The sequence below is a fragment of the Pristiophorus japonicus genome, chromosome 13 (assembly GCF_044704955.1).
Source record: "Pristiophorus japonicus isolate sPriJap1 chromosome 13, sPriJap1.hap1, whole genome shotgun sequence".
Taxonomy (NCBI): domain Eukaryota; kingdom Metazoa; phylum Chordata; class Chondrichthyes; family Pristiophoridae; genus Pristiophorus; species Pristiophorus japonicus.
In genome coordinates this window covers 91,265,257-91,288,315 of record NC_091989.1, presented here as the reverse complement: position 1 = coordinate 91,288,315, position 23,059 = coordinate 91,265,257, and the positions used below count along the sequence as shown (strand labels likewise).

Genomic DNA, 23,059 nt, shown 5'->3' with positions numbered 1-23,059 from the left:
TCCTGGTGTTTGGCCAGGCAGGACCTCACCTCACCTGGCCTAGACTTGCGGGGTTATCGGGAGCCGAGTGGGAAGAATCGCAGCCCCTACCCCACCCCCCCACTACCCCGTGACAAGTCTGCACCTCCAGGTCCCATTAGTGAGACAGACTGGCTTAGCAGGAAGTGCCCTGGACCTGCCTGACTCGGGTATGGGATATCACAGAGGAGAAGAAAAATATATGAATTAAAAGGCAAATATTAAGCAACACAGTAGAGGTATCTAAAACAATGGCACAAGCTGGGCCCCTTAAGGTGAAATTGGTCTACTTCAATGGGAAAGAAAATCGCGCTCCTGATTCGCTTTGGCTATTTTGCGCTACTGGCGATGACTAATTGTCCCCCTTCCTTATATCCCATAACACATTTTTCCTCCGCAAAATATTTGAAGATTGCGTTTAGATCACCTTAATGTAAACAGTCCCTGTTCCTTCTCATCCCAAGATTGTAATGTTGGGAATGTGTGACTGAACTCTGAGGATTACAGCAGCTTGGAATTCCACGGCAGCCAAGGAATGTGATTGGAGCGCAGTGGGAAAACCGTGATTCCGTGACGGTGGGGGTTTCAGCGACAGCTTGGCCACCTTACCTCGCTCGCTCTCAGTATCCTCTCAATCTCCTCCTTCTGCCGAGGTTTCCTGGTCAGCAGATAAAGGAAGCCTCCACCACCCGCCCCGGCCAAGCTTTGCCCGTGAACATGGGGCTGGAGGACCGCCATCATCTGTCGAACCGCAGACGGCTCACACCCGGGGGCCATGCTCTTCTTCTGCTGCCAGTAGGTGTTCAGGCACTGCCCGATCCGGGAGAGATCACCTGTCAAATGCACAGATTATACTTTTTAAATGTACATTTTTTTCTCTCCTTATTCTCTCACTTCCTCTCCTGAAGCTGTTGACTCCAGTTGGGTAGAACTTTACGTAGCACTTGTCATATACTCAGGACGTCCCGAAGCACCTCACAGCTGGTGAAGTATTATTGAAGTATTGTCACTGCTGTAATGTAGGAAAACATGGCGGTTTGTACCCAGCGAGATCCCACAAACAGCAATGAGATAAATGTTTTAGTGATGTTGGTTGAGGGATAAATGGTAGCCGTGGGCCACCACGACCTGTGTGAGAACACCTCCGCAGGTCGGGGCTATAAATAGAGCTGGAGCACCAGGCCCTGGGACATTGTGGCGGAGATGCGGCGATATGAGGGTACGGGGCCCAGAAGAGTCGAGGGCCATGGGGCAGCACGGGCCAGCCCACACTGCGATATGTGTGCACACTAGGTCCGTGCAGCAGAGCAGGTCTCCAGTCGTCCTGGTTCAACCCTTGCCACTGGATAAAGACCTAACTCTGAGCCCGTGTGGTGGCTGGTGTGCAACGGTCACCACACGTTAAAAAAATCCACATACAGGCATCTTCCACCCCCTCAATTGGAGTTCAGGATCTGGAAGATCTGGTCCTTCATTGAAACATCTGTGAACTCTTGTGGAAGCAAGTCATCCTCGTTCGAGGGACTGCCTACGATGAAATGCTAGCCAGGACACCGGGAGAACTCTTAGAAATAGTGTCATGGGATCAATTATTTCCACACAAAAGGGCAGATGAGGCCTCAACCGAAAGGTGGCACCTCCGACAGTGCAGCACCCCCTCAGTACTGCATCCAGATCAAAAGCAAAATACTGCCGGTGATGGAATCTGAAATAAAAACAGAAAATGCTGTAAATACTCAGCAGGTCAGGCAGCATCTGTGGAGAGAGAAACAGAGTTAATGTTTCAGGTCAATGACCCTTTCATGTGCTCAAGTCTCTGGAGTGGGGCTTGAGTGAACGACCTGCTGACTCAGAGTGTGACCGCTGAGCCAAAGCTGACACTAGAAGTTAGACTGCAGCAGGAGCCACAATTGCACATTGGGCCCCATCGATAGCTTCGTCCTGGGTAAAAAGAGAGGTCCTAACTCAGGCCAGAGAGTGACCCTAACTCAGGCCAGAGAGTGACCCTAACTCGGGCCAGAGAGTGACCCTAACTCAGGCCAGGCCAGAGAGTGACTCTAACTCAGTCCAGGCCAGAGAGTGACCCTAACTCAGGCCAGAGTGTGACCCTAACTCAGGCCAGGCCAGAGAGCGACCCTAACTCAGGCCAGAGAGTGACCCTAACTCAAGCTAGGCCAGAGAGTGACCCTAACTCAGGCCAGAGAGTGACCCTAACTCAGGCAGGCCAGAGAGTGACCCTAACTCAGGCCAGAGAGTGACCCTAACTCAGGCAGGCCAGAGAGTGACCCTAACTCAGGCAGGCCAGAGAGTGATCCTAACTCAGGCCAGAGAGTGACCTAACTCAGGCTAGGCCAGAGAGCAAACCTGGGCCCTCCTACAGTTTAGTATCACTGTGGGAAGTGGCTTTATCCGGAATCTTACCTGGAACTTTCTGCTCCGTACTTTACACAAGGTGATGCCTTTCCCACAGCGAGAGCCTGTGGCACCTGGTCCTTCTCCTGCACCCTTGCTTACCTTCGATAAAAGCTTGTGCACATTCCTCCGCATTCCTGACCAGTGCGTCAGCATTCTCCACGATACTGGGAAGCCTGGCGTACCAATTCCTCAGCACATCCTGCGAAGCAACCAAAACAATCACAGAAACTGGGATTAGTGCGACTTCCAGATTGTTCATGCTGGTCACTTCCATGTGTATCAGACCAGGAGCACTTCACTGGCTTCTGCTGCTGACACTCTGTCACTGATACCTGGGAGCTCCTGTACCCGGGTTAACCCTCTTTCTAATTTACCATGCCTGAGGAAAGTGTTCCAACAACAACATGTATTTATATAGCGCCTTTAACGTAGTGAAACGTCCCAAGGCGCTTCACAGGAGTATTATGCGCTAAAAATTTGACACCAAGCCGCATAAGTAGAAATTAGTGCAGGTGACCAAGCCTGGTCAAAGAATTAGGTTTTAAGGAGCGTCTTAAAGGAAGAAAGAGAGGTAGAGAGGCGGAGAGGTTTAGGCAAGGAGTTCTAGAGCTTGGGGCCTAGGCAACAGAAGGCACAGCCACCAATGGTTGCGTGATTATAATCAGGGATGCTCAAGAGGGCTGAATTAGAGGAGCGCAGACATCTTGGGCGGGCGGGGGGGGGGGGGGGGGGGGCGGTGGTTGTGGGGCTGGAGGAGATTACAGAGATAGAGAGGGGTGAGGGCCATGGAGGGATTTGAAAATAAGGATGAGAATTTTGAAATCGAGGCGTTGCTTAATCGGAAGCCAATGTAGGTCAGTGAGCACAGGGAGTGATGGGTAAGTGGGACTTGGTGCGAGTTAGGACACGGGCAGCCGAGTTTTGGATCACCTCTAGTTTACATAGGGTAGAATGTGGGAGGCCAGCCAGGAGTACATTGGAATAGTCCAGTCTAGAGGGAACAAAGGCATGGATGAGGTGGAAATAGGGTCAGGAGGAGGTCATTCAGCCCTCATATCTGATCTGTACCTCAACTCCATTTACCCGCCTTGATCCCATATCTCTTGACGAAATCTGTATCTTTAGTCTTGAACATTTCAATTGTTCCTCTGCATCCACAGTTTTTTGGGGGAGAGAATTCCACATTTTCACAACCCTTTGTGTGAAAAACTGCTGCCTGATTTCACTCCTCCCTGGCCGAGCTCTAACTTTAGGTTATGGGGGGTGTTTCTCCTGATCTGGTCAGCAAGGAACCTCACTGTGCGAATGAGTCACAGGTGGAGTCTTTATTTTAATATAAATCAGGCATGTGCAAAGCTTTGCAATGATCACTTGAGCGAACTTACCTCAGCTCGGTGAGGTCCCACTATTGAGAGATGATGGAGGGAGGCTCACTTGGACTTTGGCCATTTGTTTTTGTAAGGGAGAGAAAAATCAGCCAACTAGGAACAGGAGCCCGATGAGCCTGTTTCTTCATTCAATTATATCGCGGCTGATCTGTACCCTAACTCCATTTACCCATCTTTGCTATATATCCACACCCAACAAAAATGTGACATTTCAATTGACTCAGCATCCACAACATCAACATTGGACTCGAGCTAGAGTGTAGACTGGTATGTTATACTGCAGGAAAGCACTCTCGGCTCTGAGATCTGATTTTAATCAAAGTGAAGGGATGAAAGTCTCTCTCTACAAGCTCTCAGGGTGAGTGAGTTTGGGCTGTCTCAATCTAGTTCTTATAACTCCCTCTCCAGAGGCTTTAATATTTCCTGTCTAAGACCAGCTAACTCGAAGAATCTTTTGACATCCAACTGAGGGAACCACAATTTAACGTCTCATCTGAGAGACGGCACCTTCGGCAGCACATTGCTGAGGGAAGTGTCAGCCGAGATTGTGAGCACAAGTCCTGAAGTAGGGCTTGAACCCATCACATTGTGACTCAGAGGCAACAGTGCTACCCACTGAGCCAACTCAGCACAGGGTGGAGATCATACCTGGGACCTTCCTGGTCTTATGGCTCAGATCAATGGGAGAGCCTAGCTCAGTGAATTTAAGCCAGCAGCATAGAGCCCAATTTTGCCCAAAGCATTTTTTTGGCATACTTGAAGAGTTATGCTGGATTTTTTGGGGCCTAAGTACGGCAAAAAAATATATTCTAAGTTTCCCCGTTGGATTGCTTCATTTTGAACAAGTACTTTGGTTCGGTATTCACTAAGGAGGACACAAACAACCTTCCGGATATAAAAGGGGTCAGAGGGTCTAGTAAGAAGGAGGAACTGAGGGAAATCCTTATTAGTCGGGAAATTGTGTTGGGGAAATTGATGGGATTGAAGGCCGATAAATCCCCAGGGCCTGATGGTCTGCATCCCAGAGTACTTCAGGAGGTGGCCTTGGAAATAGCGGATGCATTGACAGTCATTTTCCAACATTCCATAGACTCTGGATCAGTTCCTATCGAATGGAGGGTAGCCAATGTAACCCCACTTTTTAAAAAAAGGAGGGAGAGAGAAAACAGGGAATTATAGACCGGTCAGCCTGACATTGGTAGTGGGTAAAATGATGGAATCAATTATTAAGGATTTCATAGCAGCACATTTGGAAAGAGGTGACATGATAGGTCCAAGTCAGCATGGATTTATGAAAGGGAAATCATGCTTGACAAATCTTCTGGAATTTTTTGAGGATGTTTCCAGTAGAGTGGACAAAGGAGAAGCAGTTGATGTGGTGTATTTGGGCTTTCAGAAGGCTTTCGACAAGGTCCCAACAACAGATTAATGTGCAAAGTTAAAGCACATGGGATTGGGGGTAGTGTGCTGACGTGGATTGAGAACTGGTTGGCAGACAGGAAGCAAAGAGTAGGAGTAAATGGGTACTTTTCAGAATGGCAGGCAGTGACTTGTGGGGTACCGCAAGGTTCTGTGCTGGGGCCCCAGCTGTTTACATTGTACATTAATGATTTAGACGAGGGGATTAAATGTAGTATCTCCAAATTTGCGGATGACATTAAGTTGGGTGGCAGTGTGAGCTGCGAGGAGGATGCTATGAGGCTGCAGAGTGACTTGGATAGGTTAGGTGAGTGGGCAAATGCATGGCAGATGAAGTATAATGTGGATAAATGTGAGGTTATCCACTTTGGTGCTAAAAACAGAGAGACAGACTGTTATCTGAATGGTGACAGATTAGGAAAAGGGGAGGTGCAACGAGACCTGGGTGTCATGGTACATCAGTCATTGAAGGTTGGCATGCAGGTACAGCAGGCGGTTAAGAAAGCAAATGGCATGTTGGCCTTCATAGCGAGGGGATGTGAGTAGAGGGGCAGGGAGGTGTTGCTACAGTTGTACAGGGCCTTGGTGAGGCCACACCTGGAGTATCGTGTACAGTTTTGGTCTCCTAACTTGAGGAAGGACATTTTTGCTATTGAGGGAGTGCAGCGAAGATTCACCAGACTGATTCCCGGGATGGCGGGACTGATATATCAAGAAAGAGTGGACCAACTGGGCTTGTATTCACTGGAGTTCAGAAGAATGAGAGGGGATCTCATAGAAACGTTTAAAATTCTGACGGGTTTAGACAGGTTAGATGCAGGAAGAATGTTCCCAATGTTGGGGAAGTCCAGAACCAGGGGTCACAGTCTAAGGATAAGGGGGAAGCCATTTAGGATCGAGATGAGGAGAAACTTCTTCACCCAGAGAGTGGTGAACCTGTAGAATTTTCTACCACAAAAAGTTGTTGAGGCCAATTCACTTATTATATTCAAAAAGGAGTTAGATGTAGTCCTTACTACTAGGGGGATCAAGGGGTATGGCGAGAAAGCAGGAATGGGGTACTGAAGTTGCATGTTCAGCCATGAACTCATTGAATGGTGGTGCAGGCTAGAAGGGCCGAATGGCCTACTCCTGCACCTATTTTCTATGTTTCTATGTTTGTATGTTTTGGCCTGGCGTGACCCAACCTTTAGTTTTGGGGGTGGAGCCTTGATCTGCGCCAAAAAGATTGGGCTACCCTGGTAACCAGGGTCTTTCTCGCTCTCTAATGAGACCGGACCAGCAAACCCTTCGGGCGGGGTTGGAGGTAAGTTGCTGATATGTATTTTTCAATTCTTTTAGTGTGTCCGGGGCATCTGCTGCGCCAATCTCCATACCTGTGCTGATTTCCTTAACTCTCCGGAAGGTTTTTCTGGAGGGACCACATACGCTGGCCTAAGCACAACTGGAGTAACTCGGAGCCGGCCAAACTTCCCAAAATGGCCAGAATTGGTGCGGGTGGCTGGTTACGCCCCCTTTGGCTGAAAAAAAAACTGACCTAAAAAAATGGAAACTAACTGAGTTCGGCTGGTGCAAATTGATTGGGGAACCTGGTTTTTCAACCTGGGCCAAAAAGAGCAGCCTGCTCCAAAAAGAACGGGGAAAATTGAGCCCATGGTCTCCGATTTCCCATAATATTTTCTGCTGGGAGTTGGTAGAGGGTATTGTGCTACACCTGTAATATAGAAGTATTAGAGACCCGATAGAGTGATCTCGGGTAGCTCCCGAGACCACCACGGTTATGCGATGAGCGGTCCTACCTGTAACAGGTTGCGAGCAAGCCGTGTTTTCCCCGTATATACCAGCAGCAAGTGGTCATTTAGGATCTTCACAAACTCGTCCGTCACTGCAATGCGCTCAATGTCCACTCGCAGCGGCAACTGGGGCTTGGAGCGACCCATCTTGATTCCAGGCACCAGGCCCCCCACCTGATCCTGCCAGCCTCCACCTGGAAAAGGAAGTGATGTTACTAAGGAGAAAGATTTGCATTTATATAGCACCTTTCATGACCTCAGGATGTCCCAAGGTGCTTTACAGCCCAGGCAGACAATTTGCGCACAGCAAGGTCCCACAAACAGCAATGAGATAAATGATCAGAGATTCATCGGGGGCAGCTGTGCATAATGGGCATTCTTGGATTGGCTGCCCGTGAGCATCCCTGCCTGATAGTCCATGAGCTGCATATCGGGCGAGGCGAGGTGGGGGGAGGGGCGAAGTGGGGAGGAGGGGCGAGGTGGGGAGGAGGGGCGAGGTGGGGAGGAGGGGCGAGGTGGGGAGGAGGGGCGAGGTGGGGAGAGGTGAGGGAAGGGGCGAGGAGGGGAGGAGGGGCGAGGTGGGGAGGAGGGGCGAGGTGGGGAGGAGGGGCGAGGTGGGGAGGAGGATGCGAGGTGGGGAGGAAGGGCGAAGTGGGGAGGAGGGGCGAAGTGGGGAGGAGGGGCGAGGTGGGGAGGAGGGGCGAGGTAGGGAGGAGGGGCGAGGTGGGGAGGAGGGGCGAGGTGGGGAGGAGGGGCGAGGTGGGGAGGAGGGGCGAGGTGGGGAGGAGGGGCGAGGTGGGGAGAGGTGAGGGAAGGGGCGAGGAGGGGAGGAAGGGCGAAGTGGGGAGGAGGGGCGAGGTGGGGAGGAGGGGCGAGGTGGGGAGGAGGGGCGAGGTGGGGAGGAGGATGCGAGGTGGGGAGGAAGGGCGAAGTGGGGAGGAGGGGCGAAGTGGGGAGGAGGGGCGAGGTGGGGAGGAGGGATGAGATGGGGAGGAGGGGCGAGGTGGGGAGGAAGGGCGAAGTGGGGTGAGGTGAGGGGCGAGGAGGGGAGGAAGGGCGAGGTAGGGAGGAGGGATGAGATGGGGAGGAGGGGCGAGGTGGGGAGGAGGGACAAGGTAGGGAAGAGGGGCGAGGTGGAGAGGAGGAGGTGTGAGGTGGCACGAAATGAGAGGGGTGAGGTTGGACCAGGGGGGAGGTTGGGAGTCCCACAATTTTCAGTAGCACTGTGCTGTAACAGAACCCTCTTTCTCAGGTAAGGGAAACATTGACGGTCTTTCCCCCCAGGGCATCCTCATTTGGTTAATCACAGAGTAGCAACAGTGGCCCGCTTTGAAAAGTCCTTCAGCTATTGTCATTACATTTAGGATTATTGAGCATCTCAGTAAAATACATTTCCGTGTGATAAGCACACGTACCAGCGGCTCAGTGGATAGTCGTACACCAGAAAATGCCTGGTTTAATCTCTGGTTTGTATTGATATAGCTGGTCTCTGCTCGGAGAGCAGGTGGAATTACAGAATTAGCATCTCCTGGGTTAGAGTGGGGTAAGGTTTGCTTACCCTTCTGGTAAGCACTCAGCAGGTGAGGGCTGCATCCCATGAAGAATGGGATTGGGGGTCATATATTCGCATGGATTGAGGATTGGTTAACGGACAGCAAACAGAGAGTAGGAATAAACGGGTCATTGTTGGATGGCAGGGTGTAACAAGTGGAGAATCAGTGCTTGGGCCTCAGCTATTTACAATCTATATCAATGGCTTAGATGAGGGGACGGAGTGTAATATATCCTAGTTTGCTGATGATGCAAAGCTAGGTGGGAAAGTAAGCTGTGAGGAGGATGCAAGGAGGCTGTAAAGTGATATAATCTGGTTAAATGAGAGCGCAAGAACATGGGAGATGGAAAATAGGCTCCAATTTTCCCCAAACAAAAATTATGGTGCCCACTCACCTGTACACACGTTTCTTTGAGCACCGTCAGCGGCAATAAAAAAAATCGCTAGAGTCCGGCAAAGGAAATCTGACTGTCACGCCATCTCGGGGGGCGGTGCTAACTGACTGCGCCTAAAATGCACTGAGCATGCGCTGAAAAAATAAAAATCAGCACGTGTAGGGTCTGTCTGGATCACCTGTGAGAATCCATTGGTGGCAGAGGTGGATTTACAGGTAGGAAATACAGTTTTTATCAAAAGATGGATGCAAGGGAAGTGCGCAGAGAAGGCGAAAGGGACAGAGACGGAGGCGGAGAATGGGAAGCTGTAAGGGGCAAGAGATTTCTCACACAAGAAATTGTGTCCCTGGTAGACTTAACTGAGAGTAGATGGGAAGTTCTAGAACTAAACATACTGATGAGGATGATCAGACCCTACTCTAGTGTATAACGACATTTTTACACTAATTAAATATCCGTTCAAATATATTATTGCTTATTCTGGTCCACCTAAGCATTGCAACACTGTATTAAATCATTAAACATTTTAGGGAGATTATTTAATAAAGAAAATTAAATGTCCAGTTTTTATTATAAAGCACTGATGCTTTCAGATGTGCCTGGAATGTGTTGCACTGTCTTGTGTGGAGGACCATCGGCCTGGGATAGCAGTGGGCTGTGTGTGTGGAGGTTGGGGATAGCAGTGGGCCATGTGTGTGGAGTACCTTCGGCCTGGGATAGCAGTGGGCTGTGTGTGTGGAGAACGTGGATAGCAGTGTGTGTGGAGGTTGGGGATAGCAGTGGGCCGTGTGTGGAGGACCTTCAGCCTGGGATAGCAGCGGGACGAGTCGGCTGCGTAGAAGATTTGGAAAAGGTTTCCCTTGGTGTTTTTGTTGATGTGGTGATTTCGGCTGCCATTTGAAAGAAGGCTTCCCTGGACTTTGGGAATATCTTTGAAAATTTTTAGCCACTTGTAACTTCAATGGAAGAGGCGAGTGGTGAAGATTTCTGTTTCATTTGCCTGCCTGCAGTTCTCTCAACGAAGGAGGAGTATTAAATGTAAGTTTTCTTTCAGCTGAATTATGTTTAAGCTGCATTAAGTTGATTGAAAATAGCCAGGGAGGCCCTTTGGCCAGGGGTAGGAGTAGACCAGTGCGGATTTCTGTAACTGTAGGTAAGGCTTTTTCCAACGGTGTTGCTTGTGTCTGTGCGTGGATTCAAAAACAACTGTTATTGAGGAAAGTTGGCCTTATGGCCAGAGAGGGCGCATACACTGCTTTTTAACGTATATGGCGCCAAACATTCTGGCGCTGGTAGTTGGCGCCGGTGCCCCAACACTTTGGAAACTTTTAACTAACCTTGAGCGCCAGAAAAATCGCCGCCCAGTGCTGAGCAAAATAGGGGCCATAATGCGGGAAAGTTTGAAATGACCCACTTTGGCAGGAAAAATGGAAAAGCAGAATGGAGGCTAGTGAATGTTGGTATTCGGAGGGATTTGTGTGTCCTTGTACACAAATTACAGAAAGTTAACGTGCATGCACAGCAAGCAATTAAGGAAGGCAAATGGTATGTTAGCCTTTATTGTGAGATGGTTGGAGTACAAGAGTAAGCTGCAATTACTGATAGGAAGAGACGTTGTGATGTACCAATGCAATGACTTGCAGCGTCAGCCACTCCGACCCGACCGTACTCCCACCCCAATGTTTAGGTCACTTCCGCCTCGCTTCAAAAAAAACCCACAAAGTGCTGAATTTCTCCCGGTTGTCCGCCCTGTGCATTGAGGCAAATGGAACACATCGAAAACAGTCGGTGCGACTCGTTTCGGGCAGTGGGCAATTTCGGCCCTCGTGTCTTTAGGAGGTGTAAACAGAAAAGAAGAGAAAACGGAACTAAAAGTCAAAATACATAATTAGATCGAGCATCTGAAGAATATTATTCCCTGCGATACAGTAAAGGATCTTGTAAATGACAGCCCGGTTGAATACTGTAACTCCCAGGGATCAGGCAAGGACACAAGAATTTTCAGAAACGTGAAAGACCATCAGACGTGTCCCTATTTGATAAGCCTCAATTGCATCTCCCCATTTCTCACCATCTCCCTCAATCCCTTGTCACTCTAGAAACACATCGAATTGCCTCTTGAACCCATTACAATTCGCTTCCCAGCTAACTTGTTCCACAACACTCTAGATGAATACATTCTCCAAATCCCCTTCCTACTCCAAGTTGTCAACTTGTGTCTCCTGGAATTGGATTCCTTCACCACATGAAACGGTTTGCCCGGACCAATTCCCTTGATAATCTTGGAGCGTGTCGATCTGGGATGGTGCCAATGATTACCTGTGGTCAGCATTTGCTCCAGGTGAAGCACGGAATGGATCAGGGAAGTAGTGTCACAGGACTTTCCAGCTGCTGTGATCAAGGCCGCCATCACTGCCCCTGCCAAGATGCTGCTCGTACCTAAGATAACAGCAATTAACAATCCAGATCACGGCAAAGTTTTTGCTGAGGCCTTAAGCATTGCACATCTATCTCACGTGTGTGTTTGTAATTCACGACCAATGGTAACCACAATTACTCATATCCCCATAGGACAAGATTCAATCTCTAGTCTCTGCCAAGTCAAGTGACCTTAGTCGAGGCAGTGGTTAGAGAACCCAGATAGCTTCAGATCACTGCAGCCAAAGAGGCACGGATATCAGTCAAGGATCCTGCACTGCTTGTTATCAAGTGACACCTGCTGGAAGTGAGTGTGTGAGAGTGTGCGTGAGAGTGTGCATGAGAGTGTGTATGTAGATCACTCACTGTCTAAGACTCACACAGTATAATTAATAATCGCAGGTGAAGAGCCAAGTGTGTGGAGCAAGACATTGTCAGAGTAAAAGAAAAGGCACGATAAATCAGGAAGGAGTGAGTGATTAGGCAAAGACAAGCTTGGATTTTGAAAGCCTGATGGTAAGAAGAAGGAAAGAGGGAGGGAGGGAGGTAAGATGTTCCTGGGAAAGACCGAAGGAAGAGTAGGAGGTGTGATGAGTCTTGATAGAAAGCGATTTTTCCTAGTTGGCTTATCAGAGTAAATATCAGTGTGTTCAGGAGCCAAGTGCTGGGAGCATTGGAGTAAGAGCTGTAATAGAGTAACTGTGGCAGAAGTCTGCCCCCTGGAGGATCAGCAATGACTGTTGAAGAATGCAGGAAGGGAAGGGAGAAGTAGCAATGCAGTGAAGGACACAGAATTTATCTTTGACACCAGCAGATGCCGCTACTCCCAGGTTTGTCTTGGAGTCACTCACCCAGGCCTGATCCATGTGGGAGACTGGACCAAGTGTGAAGCTCAAAGCCACCACCAAACCCCACCATCAACTGATCCCGCAGTGATATCTGGGAAGGGTAGCGGATAATTTCTGTGCAGATAAAGGCTGCTTTCAACAAGGCTCCTGTCAACAAATGGTACATTTATTAAACAACAGAAAAACACACAACATTCTACAATAATATTCTCGCTGGCAGGCTTGTTTCATTTTCATATCTGTGGCGTTATAAAATTGAGAATCAGAGTCACGCCTGCACACTTCATCCCATCGGTTATGAGACTCCCCTTTTTTTCATTCCTCTATCAGACCATTCTCCACTTCACATCCAGTTCCCAAAACGCCCCTTTCTTCCTAGAGGGAGCTGTCATCACCGAGAATCATCTTATAATTGTACAGCGCAGGAGGCCATTCAGCCCATCGTGTGTGCCAGCTCTCTGAAAGAGCGATCCAATTAGTCGTGTACTTTCCCCATGGTCCTGAAAATGTTTCCTTTCTATGTATCTTTCCAAGTTCCCTTTTGAAAGTTATTATTAAATCTGCTTCCACCACCCTTTCAGCCAGTGCACTCGAGATCGTTACAACTTATTAAACCGCTGTCACGGCCACTTTTACTGGTACAGTAACAGTTTTTTATTTCCAGATTTAAAACAAAGTGAAATTCAACCTGTTATGGTGAGATCTGAACTAGCCAGTAACATACCCACTACACTACTGTACCCACACCCAGAGTTAGAGGGGTAGGAATGTTTGTGGGGGTAGCTTTTGTTCAAAGTACCCCCTCCATTTTTTGTAGAAAATAATCCTCTTGCCTGATACTTTTCATCTCTTATTTTGTTGAAAATGTTGAGTTAGTTGCCAGCACTTACAGAAGGGCTCCCTTCCCTGCTGGACTGCGTAGTGACACCGAGTACATCACACATCCCAGGAGTGCTGGACAAGCTCCGTACCAAACAAGGGAGGGGGGAGGGTGACATTCAACTGTGATCTCTAAAAGCCGTATTGGAGCTGGCTAACTCCAGGAATCGACAGCCTCGGCTGGGAATGTAGATCTGTACGATGCACTACAGAAGGTTTCACAAGAAGAAACCGATTGTATTCGCCTTGCCAGAACCAGCGCTGTGTTTATTAAAGTCTACAGAGATTTTTAAATTCTGTCTGGAATCGTTATTATGAAGGATAATTGACCCATTCTGCCAAGGGTCAGCTGTGCCTCAATGGGTAGCTCTCTCGCCTCTGAGTCAGTAGGTTGTGGAGTCAAGCCCTAGACATTTGAGCACATATTGTGGCACTGAGGGAGTGCTGCACTGTCAGAGGTGCTGCTTTTCAGATGTGACGTTAAACCGAGTCCCCGTTTGCCCTTTCAGATGGATGTAAAAGATCCCAAAGCAGTGTTTTGAAGAAGAGAAGGGGAGTTCATTGTTCATAGGTTTATATGTAACCTTCAGGGCTGCTGACCGAGGGCCTTGCGGCTCTTTGTCGGATGGCGCGGACATGATGGGCCAAAATTGCCTCCTTCTGCGCTGTAAATTTATATGTTTCCGTGTGGCCTTGCCAATATTTAAACCTCAACCAACATATCAAAAACTGATTATCTGGCTGTTACCGCCCAAGACGAATTTCTACCCTATGATCTGGTCATGATCTCCTTTCTGTTGATGGGAGCCTGCTGTGCGCAAATTGGCTGCCGTGTTTCCTACATTACAACAGTGACTGCACTTCAAAAGTACTTCATTGGCTGTAAAGCGCTTTGGGACGTCGGTGGTCGTGAAAGGCGCTAATGTAAGTTCTTTCTTTTTACCCTTGTACGTATGATGAAATGTTCAATCCAGTAATGAGGTTACTACAAGAAGGATAATTGTTAACCCCCTCGGGTGCACATCACTGCGAGGGTAGAGGATAGAAAAGGTACAGCAGGGCTGTAGTCGGCAACGCCCACTTATGGGATCAAATCTGCCACCAAGCTCATGGTCTACAGGGCTGTAGTAATACCCGCCCTCCTGTATGGCTCAGAGACATGGACCATATACAGTAGCCACCAAGTCGCTGGAGAAATACCACCAATGATGCCTCCGCAAGATCCTACAAATCCCCTGGGAGGACAGACGCACTAACATTAGCATCCTCGAATAGGCCAACATCCCCAGCATTGAAGCACTGACCTCACTTGATCAGCTCTGCTGGGCAGGCCATATTGTCCACATGCCAGACATGAGACTGCCAAAGCAAGCGCTCTACTCGGAACTCCTTCATGTTAAACGAGCCAAAGGTGGGCAGAGGAAACGTTACAAGGACACCCTCAAAGCCTCCCTGAAAAAGTGCAACATCCCCACCGACACCTGGGAGTCCCTGGCCAAAAACCGCCCGAAGTGGAGGAAGTGCATCCGAGAGGGCGCTGAGCACCTCGAGTCTCGTCGCCGAGAGCATGCAGAAATCAAGCGCAGGCAGTGGAAAGAGCGTGCGGCAAACCAGTCCCACCAACCCCTTCTCTCAACGACTATCTGTCCCACCTGTGACAGGGACTGTGGCTCTCGTATTGGACTGTTCAGCCACCTAATGACTCATTATAAGAGTGGCAGCAAGTCTTCCTCGATTCCGAGGGACTGTCTATGATGATGATGATTATGGTAACTGTTGTTAAATTGTTACAAGTGAAGACATTTCTACAAAACACATAAGGTGTAGAAGTGGCTAACTGTAGTGGTGATCCTGTGTGTCAGCACAGAGGGTGAATGTGTATAGGTACCTGCCCTTTCCCCCACAGTCAATTCTCACTCCTAGTCTTGCCGAAGGCGGGGGGGGGAGGGAGGGTGAATCTAGATGCAAGAAGGAAGGAACAGTGAAGGTGGGCAGCCAATACAGCTCATCATCATCATCTTAGGCAGTCCCTCGGAATTGCAAGACTTGCTTCCACTCAAAGTGAGTTCTCAGGTGGCTGAACAGTCCAATACGGGAATTACAGTCTCTGTCACAGGTGGGACAGACAGTGGTTGAAGGAAAGGGTGGGTGGGGAGCCTGGTTTGCCGCACGCTCCTTCCACTGCCTGCGCTTGATTTCTGCATGCTCTCGGCGACAAGACTCGAGGTGCTCAGCGCCCTCCCGGATGCTCTTCTTCCACTTAGGGCGGTCTTTGGCCAGGGACTCCCAGGGATCAGTGGGGGTGTCGCACTTTATCAGGGCGGCTTTGAGGGCGTCCTTGAAACGTTTCCTCTGCCCATCTGGGGCTCGCTTGCCGTGTCGAAGCTCCGAGTCGAACTCTTGCTTTGGGAGTCTCATGTCGGGCATGCGGACCTTGTGGCCCATCCAATGGAGCTGGTCGAGTGTGGTCCATGCTTCGATGTTGGGGATGTTGGCCTGATCGAGAACACTGACGTTGGTACGTCTATCCTCCCAGGGGAGTTGCAGGATTTTGCGGAGGCATCATTGGTGGTATTTCTCCAGCGATTTGCGATGTCTGCTGTCTATGGTCCACATCTCTGAGCCATACAGGAGGACGGGTATCACTACAGCCCTGTAGACCATAAGCTTGGTGCAGATTTGAGAGCCTGATCTTCGAACACTCTCTTCCTCAGGCGGCTGAAGGCTGCACTGGAGACGATACAGTTACTGGGAGCTCAACAGAGTCAAAGACCGAGAGAGTGGGGGAAGGAAGTTTCGAGTTGCTGTTCACTTCAGACATGGGTTTACCTGCGTTAGCATTTTTGTGCCTCACAAATGCTTTAAACGTGACATTCGCTCATCATAAATTCACAATCATGTCTACCCTCTGACCTTCAAATGGTGCCCATATGTTGGAACATCAAATCTAACCATTTGGTAGAAAATCTTTCCCTTCCTCTGCTTAAAGCCCATACTGTTGCTGCAGTATGATTCCTCTTGCAGCAGAGGTCCTCTGGCTCCTCGATGAAGTGGCCATTCTTCATGTGTGAGCCTAGACACATGGGCTGGATTGTCCCGTTTCCCACTGGTACGTTGCGGGGGGACCCGGGAGACCATGGGAAACCCGGAAGGTCAGGTTTCATGGCACGATGTGGAGCTTTAACCTTTGGGGGATCGGGAGGTTCTGAGTCCTCGAGCTGGGAGTGACCGAGTTCTGATCCCGGTGGGGGGGGGGTCCGATCCTCAAACTCGGGGGGTGCGGGCTGCTACTGGTGGGGGATTTCGGGGGGCTGGGTGGAAGCACTCCGGCTCCTCCCGGCCCACCAGGATTGCTCCCCGAGGCTCAGGCTGCCTCGTTACAGCCACCAGGAATCCCGAGCCCCGGGATCTCCGGCCGCCTGCGGTAAAACCTGTAAAGTGGAGGCCTCAGGCATCATTATAATATTTAAATTGCCAACCTGCCCCCCGCAGCACCCCCGTCCCGCCGGAGGGAAAGGTGAAAGTGGGCAGGTTGGGGTTGGGTTTTACATTTTTACATCTTTCACTTCCCCCACCCCACGACTCCAACCCACTCATTCGTTCCTGAGAAAACTCCAGCCTTAGTGCCTGCGGGCTCAGTGACTATGGGAGGCATCACAGCCTGACCCTGTCCTCACCCGATACACTATTGGAATCAGTGATCGGAAGCAGGGACTCAATGATTCCCAATTAGATTCTAAAGGGACTCTAAGAGGCGGTACTGGGGCGGTAAGGCCTTTCTGATCGAGGGCAGATGGACGGCCCGACCCATCAGAAATTGCCCCTGGGCCGGAGGTGGCAGAAACGGGTTTCCCCTGCGCACCGTGTTCCCACCCTGTCGGGTAAGCGCAGAGGGAAATTTCCCCGCGGGAGCGGAATCGCCGCCGCTCGGTGCCCCCGACGGCTTTCCCTGGTGGGAAGCTGCCAATGGCTGGGCAGCACGTCTGCCCTTAAAGGGGAGAGCACTTCGCCGCGGCCGCCATTTTATTTTAATTGCCGGCCGACTCTGAAGTCAGCCCGACTATGGTGGCCACGGGTTCGGCAGCCTCTCTTGGGTGCCATGCCACTGGCCCGGCCAAAACGCTCCCAGGTGGCCCAGTGTTTGCCAATAACATGGCTGCAGAGCTCGCAGCGGTCCGCCCCTTTAAATGAAGGGGAGGGATGTTGTGACGCGTCAGCCGACGTGGCATGTCCGCATCGTGCTCACGTCATAAGCATCGCGCTGACATGCTCAGCGTGGCGCTCATGGCACCGTCCATCTTTCGCCCCCAAACACTGCCGCACCGAATAAAACCAACAAAAGAGGGCAATATCCCCTCTATTCTCCGCCCCATGTAAAAATCATTTAATTCGAATTATTCACCCCGTTTGGGGCAGAGGGTAATTTCGCCCACTTAGTATTATTACATTAAAATGAAAATTCGATAGATTTCTTTTGGAAAATAACATTTTGGGATGCAGTTTGTCAATAATTGGAGACGTGACGTGTGGTGAGTGTAGCAGGTTTAGGAGGGACAGGTGACTGTGGACCTGTGGTTTCCAAAGCTCTCCACCACTGGGCTTTTTCTCGCCTCGTGTCTGGGCCCGTTATCGACTCATTGAGTGAGACTGATTGCTGTGATTGGTCGATAGCTCCATTATCGTTGCATCATGGGACGACTGGGTGGTAGAAGGCGAACTAGATGGACGGTGGTCATTTTTCATCGAGCAAGTCCCATAATATTTCCTCTCTTTAATCTGAGGCCAGTTTATGGTGTGCTTTCTCCCACCTTGACTGTGATTAAGCCGCCCAGCTTCCTGTGGTTCAGTACCACAACAGGCAGTGTATCTAGCACCCCCCCCCCCCGGTCACACCTACCTGGCGCATGGGGCTGACAGTAGTCCCGCAGCTCCTCCAGACTCTGGCACACTATCTCCATGGCCACTCCCTGATCTCTGCCTCCACTGCTCAGGACTAGGTGCAGTTCCGGCTCAGCGATGCGACGTACTTTCGCGCCAATCGGTTTGCGCTTGTCCACGAGAACGGCGATATCCAGCACCGCTCCCCCGTGCTCGTAGGTTATCGGAGGCGTGTCACTCCAGCCACCTGTGGGAGGGAGTTGCATATTTCAGGCTCCGAGTTGGGAGGGGGGGGGGGCAAGGAATAAAAATGACACAAAGCTTTAGAGATGATTCCCAGATCAGACTACGACATAGCCCGATTTCAGGGGGAAATCAACACTCCCAGCCGGAAGTCACTCGCGCAGGTTCAGGGTCAGAGCTACAACACTGTAGCCTCGACTCTCCGGCCCGTGCTCCCCACAGGAAGAGTGGATTTAACCCTTTAAAGCAACGTTTCTTCTGCTCTGCCCTCGTATGTGGGATAACAATCCAACCTGTTTGTATTAAGGTGCTGGAAAACCATCATTGACTATGTGAGCAGGAAACTGCATCCTGTGAAATGTAGCAGCTTAACTTACACCGGGCAACTTTGCCAAATACAGTGGGGTGGCAACTCGGTCGCGTCTCAGTTGGGGTGTTAACACGGGCGGAGTGGTAAATGGTTTACGTCTGCCGCCCGCCGCAACATTCATCAACTGGGCCCTGAGTGTGGAGGGGGGGGTGGGAGCGCTAAGGGAGGCGCTGCACACCTCTTTTAGGGCGCTAGGCCGGCTGAGCAAGTGAAAATCCCGAGATTAAACAGCCTCGGAGCACCCTGAGAGAGCCCGTGGGGGGGCAAAATAAACCCCAATAAAAAATCAGACCACCACAACATAAATTGCAAATAAAAAACACCAATCACACTTACCTGTGGTCGACATTACTTACCTCAGTGTAGCCGCTGCAGCTCGGAACGCCAGCTTCCCCAGGCATTCCCACTAGGTGGCACTGCGGGGCGATACAGGTCGGGCACGATCCAAATATCGGCTCGCCTCTTTCGAGCGGTAATGCTTCGCACCCCCGCAAACCCCGCACCCAATGTCCCGGCGGGAGGCTGGAAGCCGGCTGCCCACCCGGACGTGCTTACCGCCGCCATTGCCGCCCCTCCGGGGCACTAACTGGGGCGGCAGAAGTCTGAAAATCCAGCCCAGTGAAACTGACAGAAGTTACAACACGGAAACAGGCCATTCGGCCCATCTAGTCCATGTTAGTATGTACCCTCCACACGAGCAAGCATCCTCATCACATTCACTCACCCTGTTCCCTTCATCCATCTAGCCAATCTAATCTTGAATGGTCACAGTTTCGGCGTCAATCACTAACCCTGGGAGTGAATTCCACAGACTCACACCCCTCTGTGTGAAGCGGTTTCTCCAATCCTCTATCCTGAATCTCTTAACCTTTAATCTTCTATCTATGGCCCCTTGTTCTTGACCCCTCAACTGCAACAACAACAACTTGTATTTATATTGCGCCTTTACCGTGGTAAAACGTCCCAAGGCGCTTCACAGGGATATTATAAGACAAAAAAAACTCAACTACTGGAAACAGTTTGCTTCTATCTACCCTGTCACATCCGTTCCTAATGTTAAACACTTCTATTGTACTGTCCTGGAATCGGTGTTCTAACAAAAAAAGGTATTATTTTTATTTGTGTTTCTTCATACCAGACAGAATCCGAGTGAATGTGTTGTAGCCTCTCAAATGCCTCAATATCCTTCCAGCTGTGTGGAGCCCAATACTGCACAGAGTAGTGTAACTGAGGTCTATTTAAGATCCAAAACTCGGCTGCCCGTGTCTTAACTCGCACCAAGTCCCGCTCACCCATCGCCTCTGTGCTCGCTGACCTACATTGGCTGCTGGTTAAGCAATGCCTCGATTTCAAAATTGTCATCCTTGTTTTCAAATCCCTCCATGGCCTCGCCCCTCACGATCTCTGTAATCTCCTCCAGCCTCACAACCCCGCACCCCCCCCCCCCCCGCCGAGATATCTGCTCCTCTAATTCTGCCCTCTTGAGCATCCCTGATTATAATTGCTCAACCATTGGTGGCCACGCCTTCTGTTGCCTAGGCCCCAAGCTCTGGAACTCCCTCCCTAAATCTCTCTGCCCCTCTAGCCTCCTTTAAGTTGTTCTTTAAAACCTTTGGTCCTAATACCTCCTTATGTGGCTTGGTGTCGAACTTTGTCCAATAACGCGCCTTGGGACGTTTTACTAGGTTAAATACGCTTCCTCAGTCCTGCACTGGAGATTCAGCCTAGATTACGTGCTCGCGTTTCTGGAGAGGGACTTGAACCCACAACCTTCAGAGGTGCTACCAACTGAGATATGGGTGACAACACTAGTGCACCCTCTCAACCTGCACATTAGATCATAACCTGACCTTAAGGAGCACAAACAATCAGCTCGACCAGCGAGAGCAGAGCACCTACCGGAGATGTCGATACGGGCAGGACATTCGGCCACCACCCAGTGGTCCATGGGAGGAAGGTCCACCTGCCCCAGCGAGATGAACCCACGTGCTGACATCACGGCCTGGCGGATCAGGATCTGCTCCGCCCCCTCGTAGTGACGGGCGGCTCTCACCAGGAGGTCGGGCCTGCGGCACACCAGAGGGAAAGAACATAACATAAGAACATAAGAAATAGGAGCAGGAGTAGGCCATACGGCCCCTTGAGCCTGCTCCGCCATTCAATAAGATCATGGCTGATCCGATCATGGACTCAGGTTCACTTCCCTGCCCGCTCCCGATAACCCCTTATCCCCTTATCGTTTAAGAAACTCTCTATCTCTATCTTAAATTTATTCAATGTCTCGGCTTCCACAGCTCTCTGAGGCAGCAAATTCCACAGATTTACAACCCTCTGAGAGAAGAAATTTCTCATCTCAGTTTTAAATGGGTGGCCCCTTATCCTAAGATCATACCCTCTAGTTCTACTCTCTCCTCCCTGTGTCCACCTTGTCAAGCCCCCTCATAATCTTATACGTTTCGATGAGATCACCTCTCATTCTTCTGAATTCCAATGAGTAGAGGCCCAACCTACTCAACCTTTCCTCATAAGTCAACCACCTCATCTCTGGAATCAACCTAGTGAACCTTCTCTGAACTGCCTCCAAAGCAAGTATATTCTTTCGTAAATATGGAAACCAAAACTGCACGCAGTATTCCAGGTGTGGCCTCACCAATAACCTGTATAACTGTAGCAAGACTTCCCTGCTTTTATATTCCATCCCGTTTTCAATAAAGGCCAAGATTCCATTGGCCTTCCTGATCACTTGCTGTACCTTACAGTCAGAATCAGGTGAATTTATATTGGGGAACAAAGAAATGGCAGACCAATTGAACAAATACTTTGGTTCTGTCTTCACTAAGGAAGACACAAATAATCTTCCGGAAATACTAGGGGACCGAGGGTCTAGTGAGAAGGAGGAACTGTAGGAAATCCTTATTAGTCAGCAAATTGTGTAAGGAAAATTGATGGGATTGAAGGCCGATAAATCCCCAGGGCCTGATAGTCTGCATCCCAGAGTACTTAAGGAAGTGACCCTGGAAATAGTGGATGCATTGGTGGTCATTTTCCAACATTCTATAGATTCTGGATCAGTTCCTATGGATTGGAGGGTAGCTAAGAGGCTGCAGGGTGACTTGGACAGGTTAGGTGAGTGGGCAAATGCATGGCAAATGCGGTATAATGTAGATAAATGTGAGGTTATCCACTTTAGTGGTAAAAACAGGAAGGCAGATTATCTGAATGGCGACAGATTAGGAAAAGGGGAGGTGCAACGAGACCTGGGTGTCATGGTACATCAGTCATTGAAAGTTGGCATACAGGTACAGCAGGCGGTGAAGAAGGCATGTTGGCCTTCATAGCGAGAGGATTTGAGTATAGGAGCAGGGAGGTCTTACTGCAGTTGTACAGGGCCTTGGTGAGGCCACACCGTGAATACTGTGTACAGTTTTGGTCTCTTAATCTGAGGAAGGACATTCTTGCTATTGAAGGGAGTACAGTGAAGGTTCACCAGGCTGATTCCCTGGATGACAGGTCTGACATACGAAGAAAGACTAGATCGACTAGGCTTATATTCAATGGAATTTAGAAGAATGAGAGGGGATCTTACAGAAACATATAAAATTCTGACAGGATTGGACAGGTTAGAATCAGGAAGAACGTTCCCGATGTTGGGGAAGTCCAGAACCAGGGATCACAGTCTAAGGATAAGGGGTAAGCCATTTAGGACTGAGATGAGGAGAAACTTCTTCACTCAGAGAATTGTGAACCTGTGGAATTCTCTATCACAGAAAGTTGTTGAGGCCAGTTGAAAAGGGAGTTAGATGTGGCTCTTACGGCTAAAGGGATCGAGGGATATGGAGAGAAAGCAGGAATGGGGTACTGAAGTTGCAGGCTCGAAGGACCGAATGGCCTGCTCCTGACCTATTTTCTATCCTTTTGTGTTTCATGCAGCAGGACTCCCAGGTCCCGCTGCAGTACTTTGCGTCAAAGGCTTGGTGGGAGTTAAATGAACACGAGACAACCTGCTCCATAACCTGCTTCAAGGTTTAGTCCACAGGATTACAAATGGGGTTTGTGAGGCCCTCAGATTTCTATCCCGCTGAAGCCCATGTATAGTATCTCCAGAATTCTATATTAAATACCTTTTTCTGTTTTGTTGCTGCAAACTAATAAAACAGTAACATTTTCTTATGTAGGACACCACTGATATCCTCAGTGTAGCTGACAGTCTGTTGGAAATAAGGACAGGGAGCCCCAGGAGTAGTTTGATATTTGCCCACACACTGGTTTAGCTCATCGCTGCCAGTCTACACTGGAGTTGAAAGCAGCACAATTGCTTATTAAAATATTCTTACTCCTCCACTCAATATCCCCCTTTTCTTGGGTACAGTTCCACGGGCAGTGGCAATCCACGGGTATCTCATACAAGAAGCCATTTTTTATGTGTGAGCCCAGACAGCAGGC

At 49.7% G+C, this 23,059-nt stretch overlaps 1 protein-coding gene and 1 long non-coding RNA gene across 9 annotated transcripts in view; one reads left to right on the top strand and one right to left on the bottom strand.

The window, feature by feature from the left end:
* LOC139278696 (L-fucose kinase) overlaps window positions 1–23,059 on the bottom strand; it is a 427,721-nt gene that overhangs the window by 5,205 nt on the left and 399,457 nt on the right. For all 7 annotated transcript variants that reach the window (XM_070897748.1, XM_070897747.1, XM_070897753.1 and 4 more), the window contains 7 exons: window positions 20,516–20,682; window positions 18,023–18,250; window positions 12,250–12,393; window positions 11,300–11,419; window positions 7,040–7,227; window positions 2,533–2,632; window positions 628–851 (listed from right to left, as the gene is read on the bottom strand). In XM_070897748.1, coding sequence (XP_070753849.1) covers window positions 628–851; window positions 2,533–2,632; window positions 7,040–7,227; window positions 11,300–11,419; window positions 12,250–12,393; window positions 18,023–18,250; window positions 20,516–20,682 — 1,171 coding nt within the window. The remainder of the gene's footprint in view (window positions 1–627; window positions 852–2,532; window positions 2,633–7,039; window positions 7,228–11,299; window positions 11,420–12,249; window positions 12,394–18,022; window positions 18,251–20,515; window positions 20,683–23,059) is intronic.
* LOC139278699 (uncharacterized) overlaps window positions 1–23,059 on the top strand; it is a 91,883-nt gene that overhangs the window by 4,974 nt on the left and 63,850 nt on the right. The window lies entirely within an intron of this gene.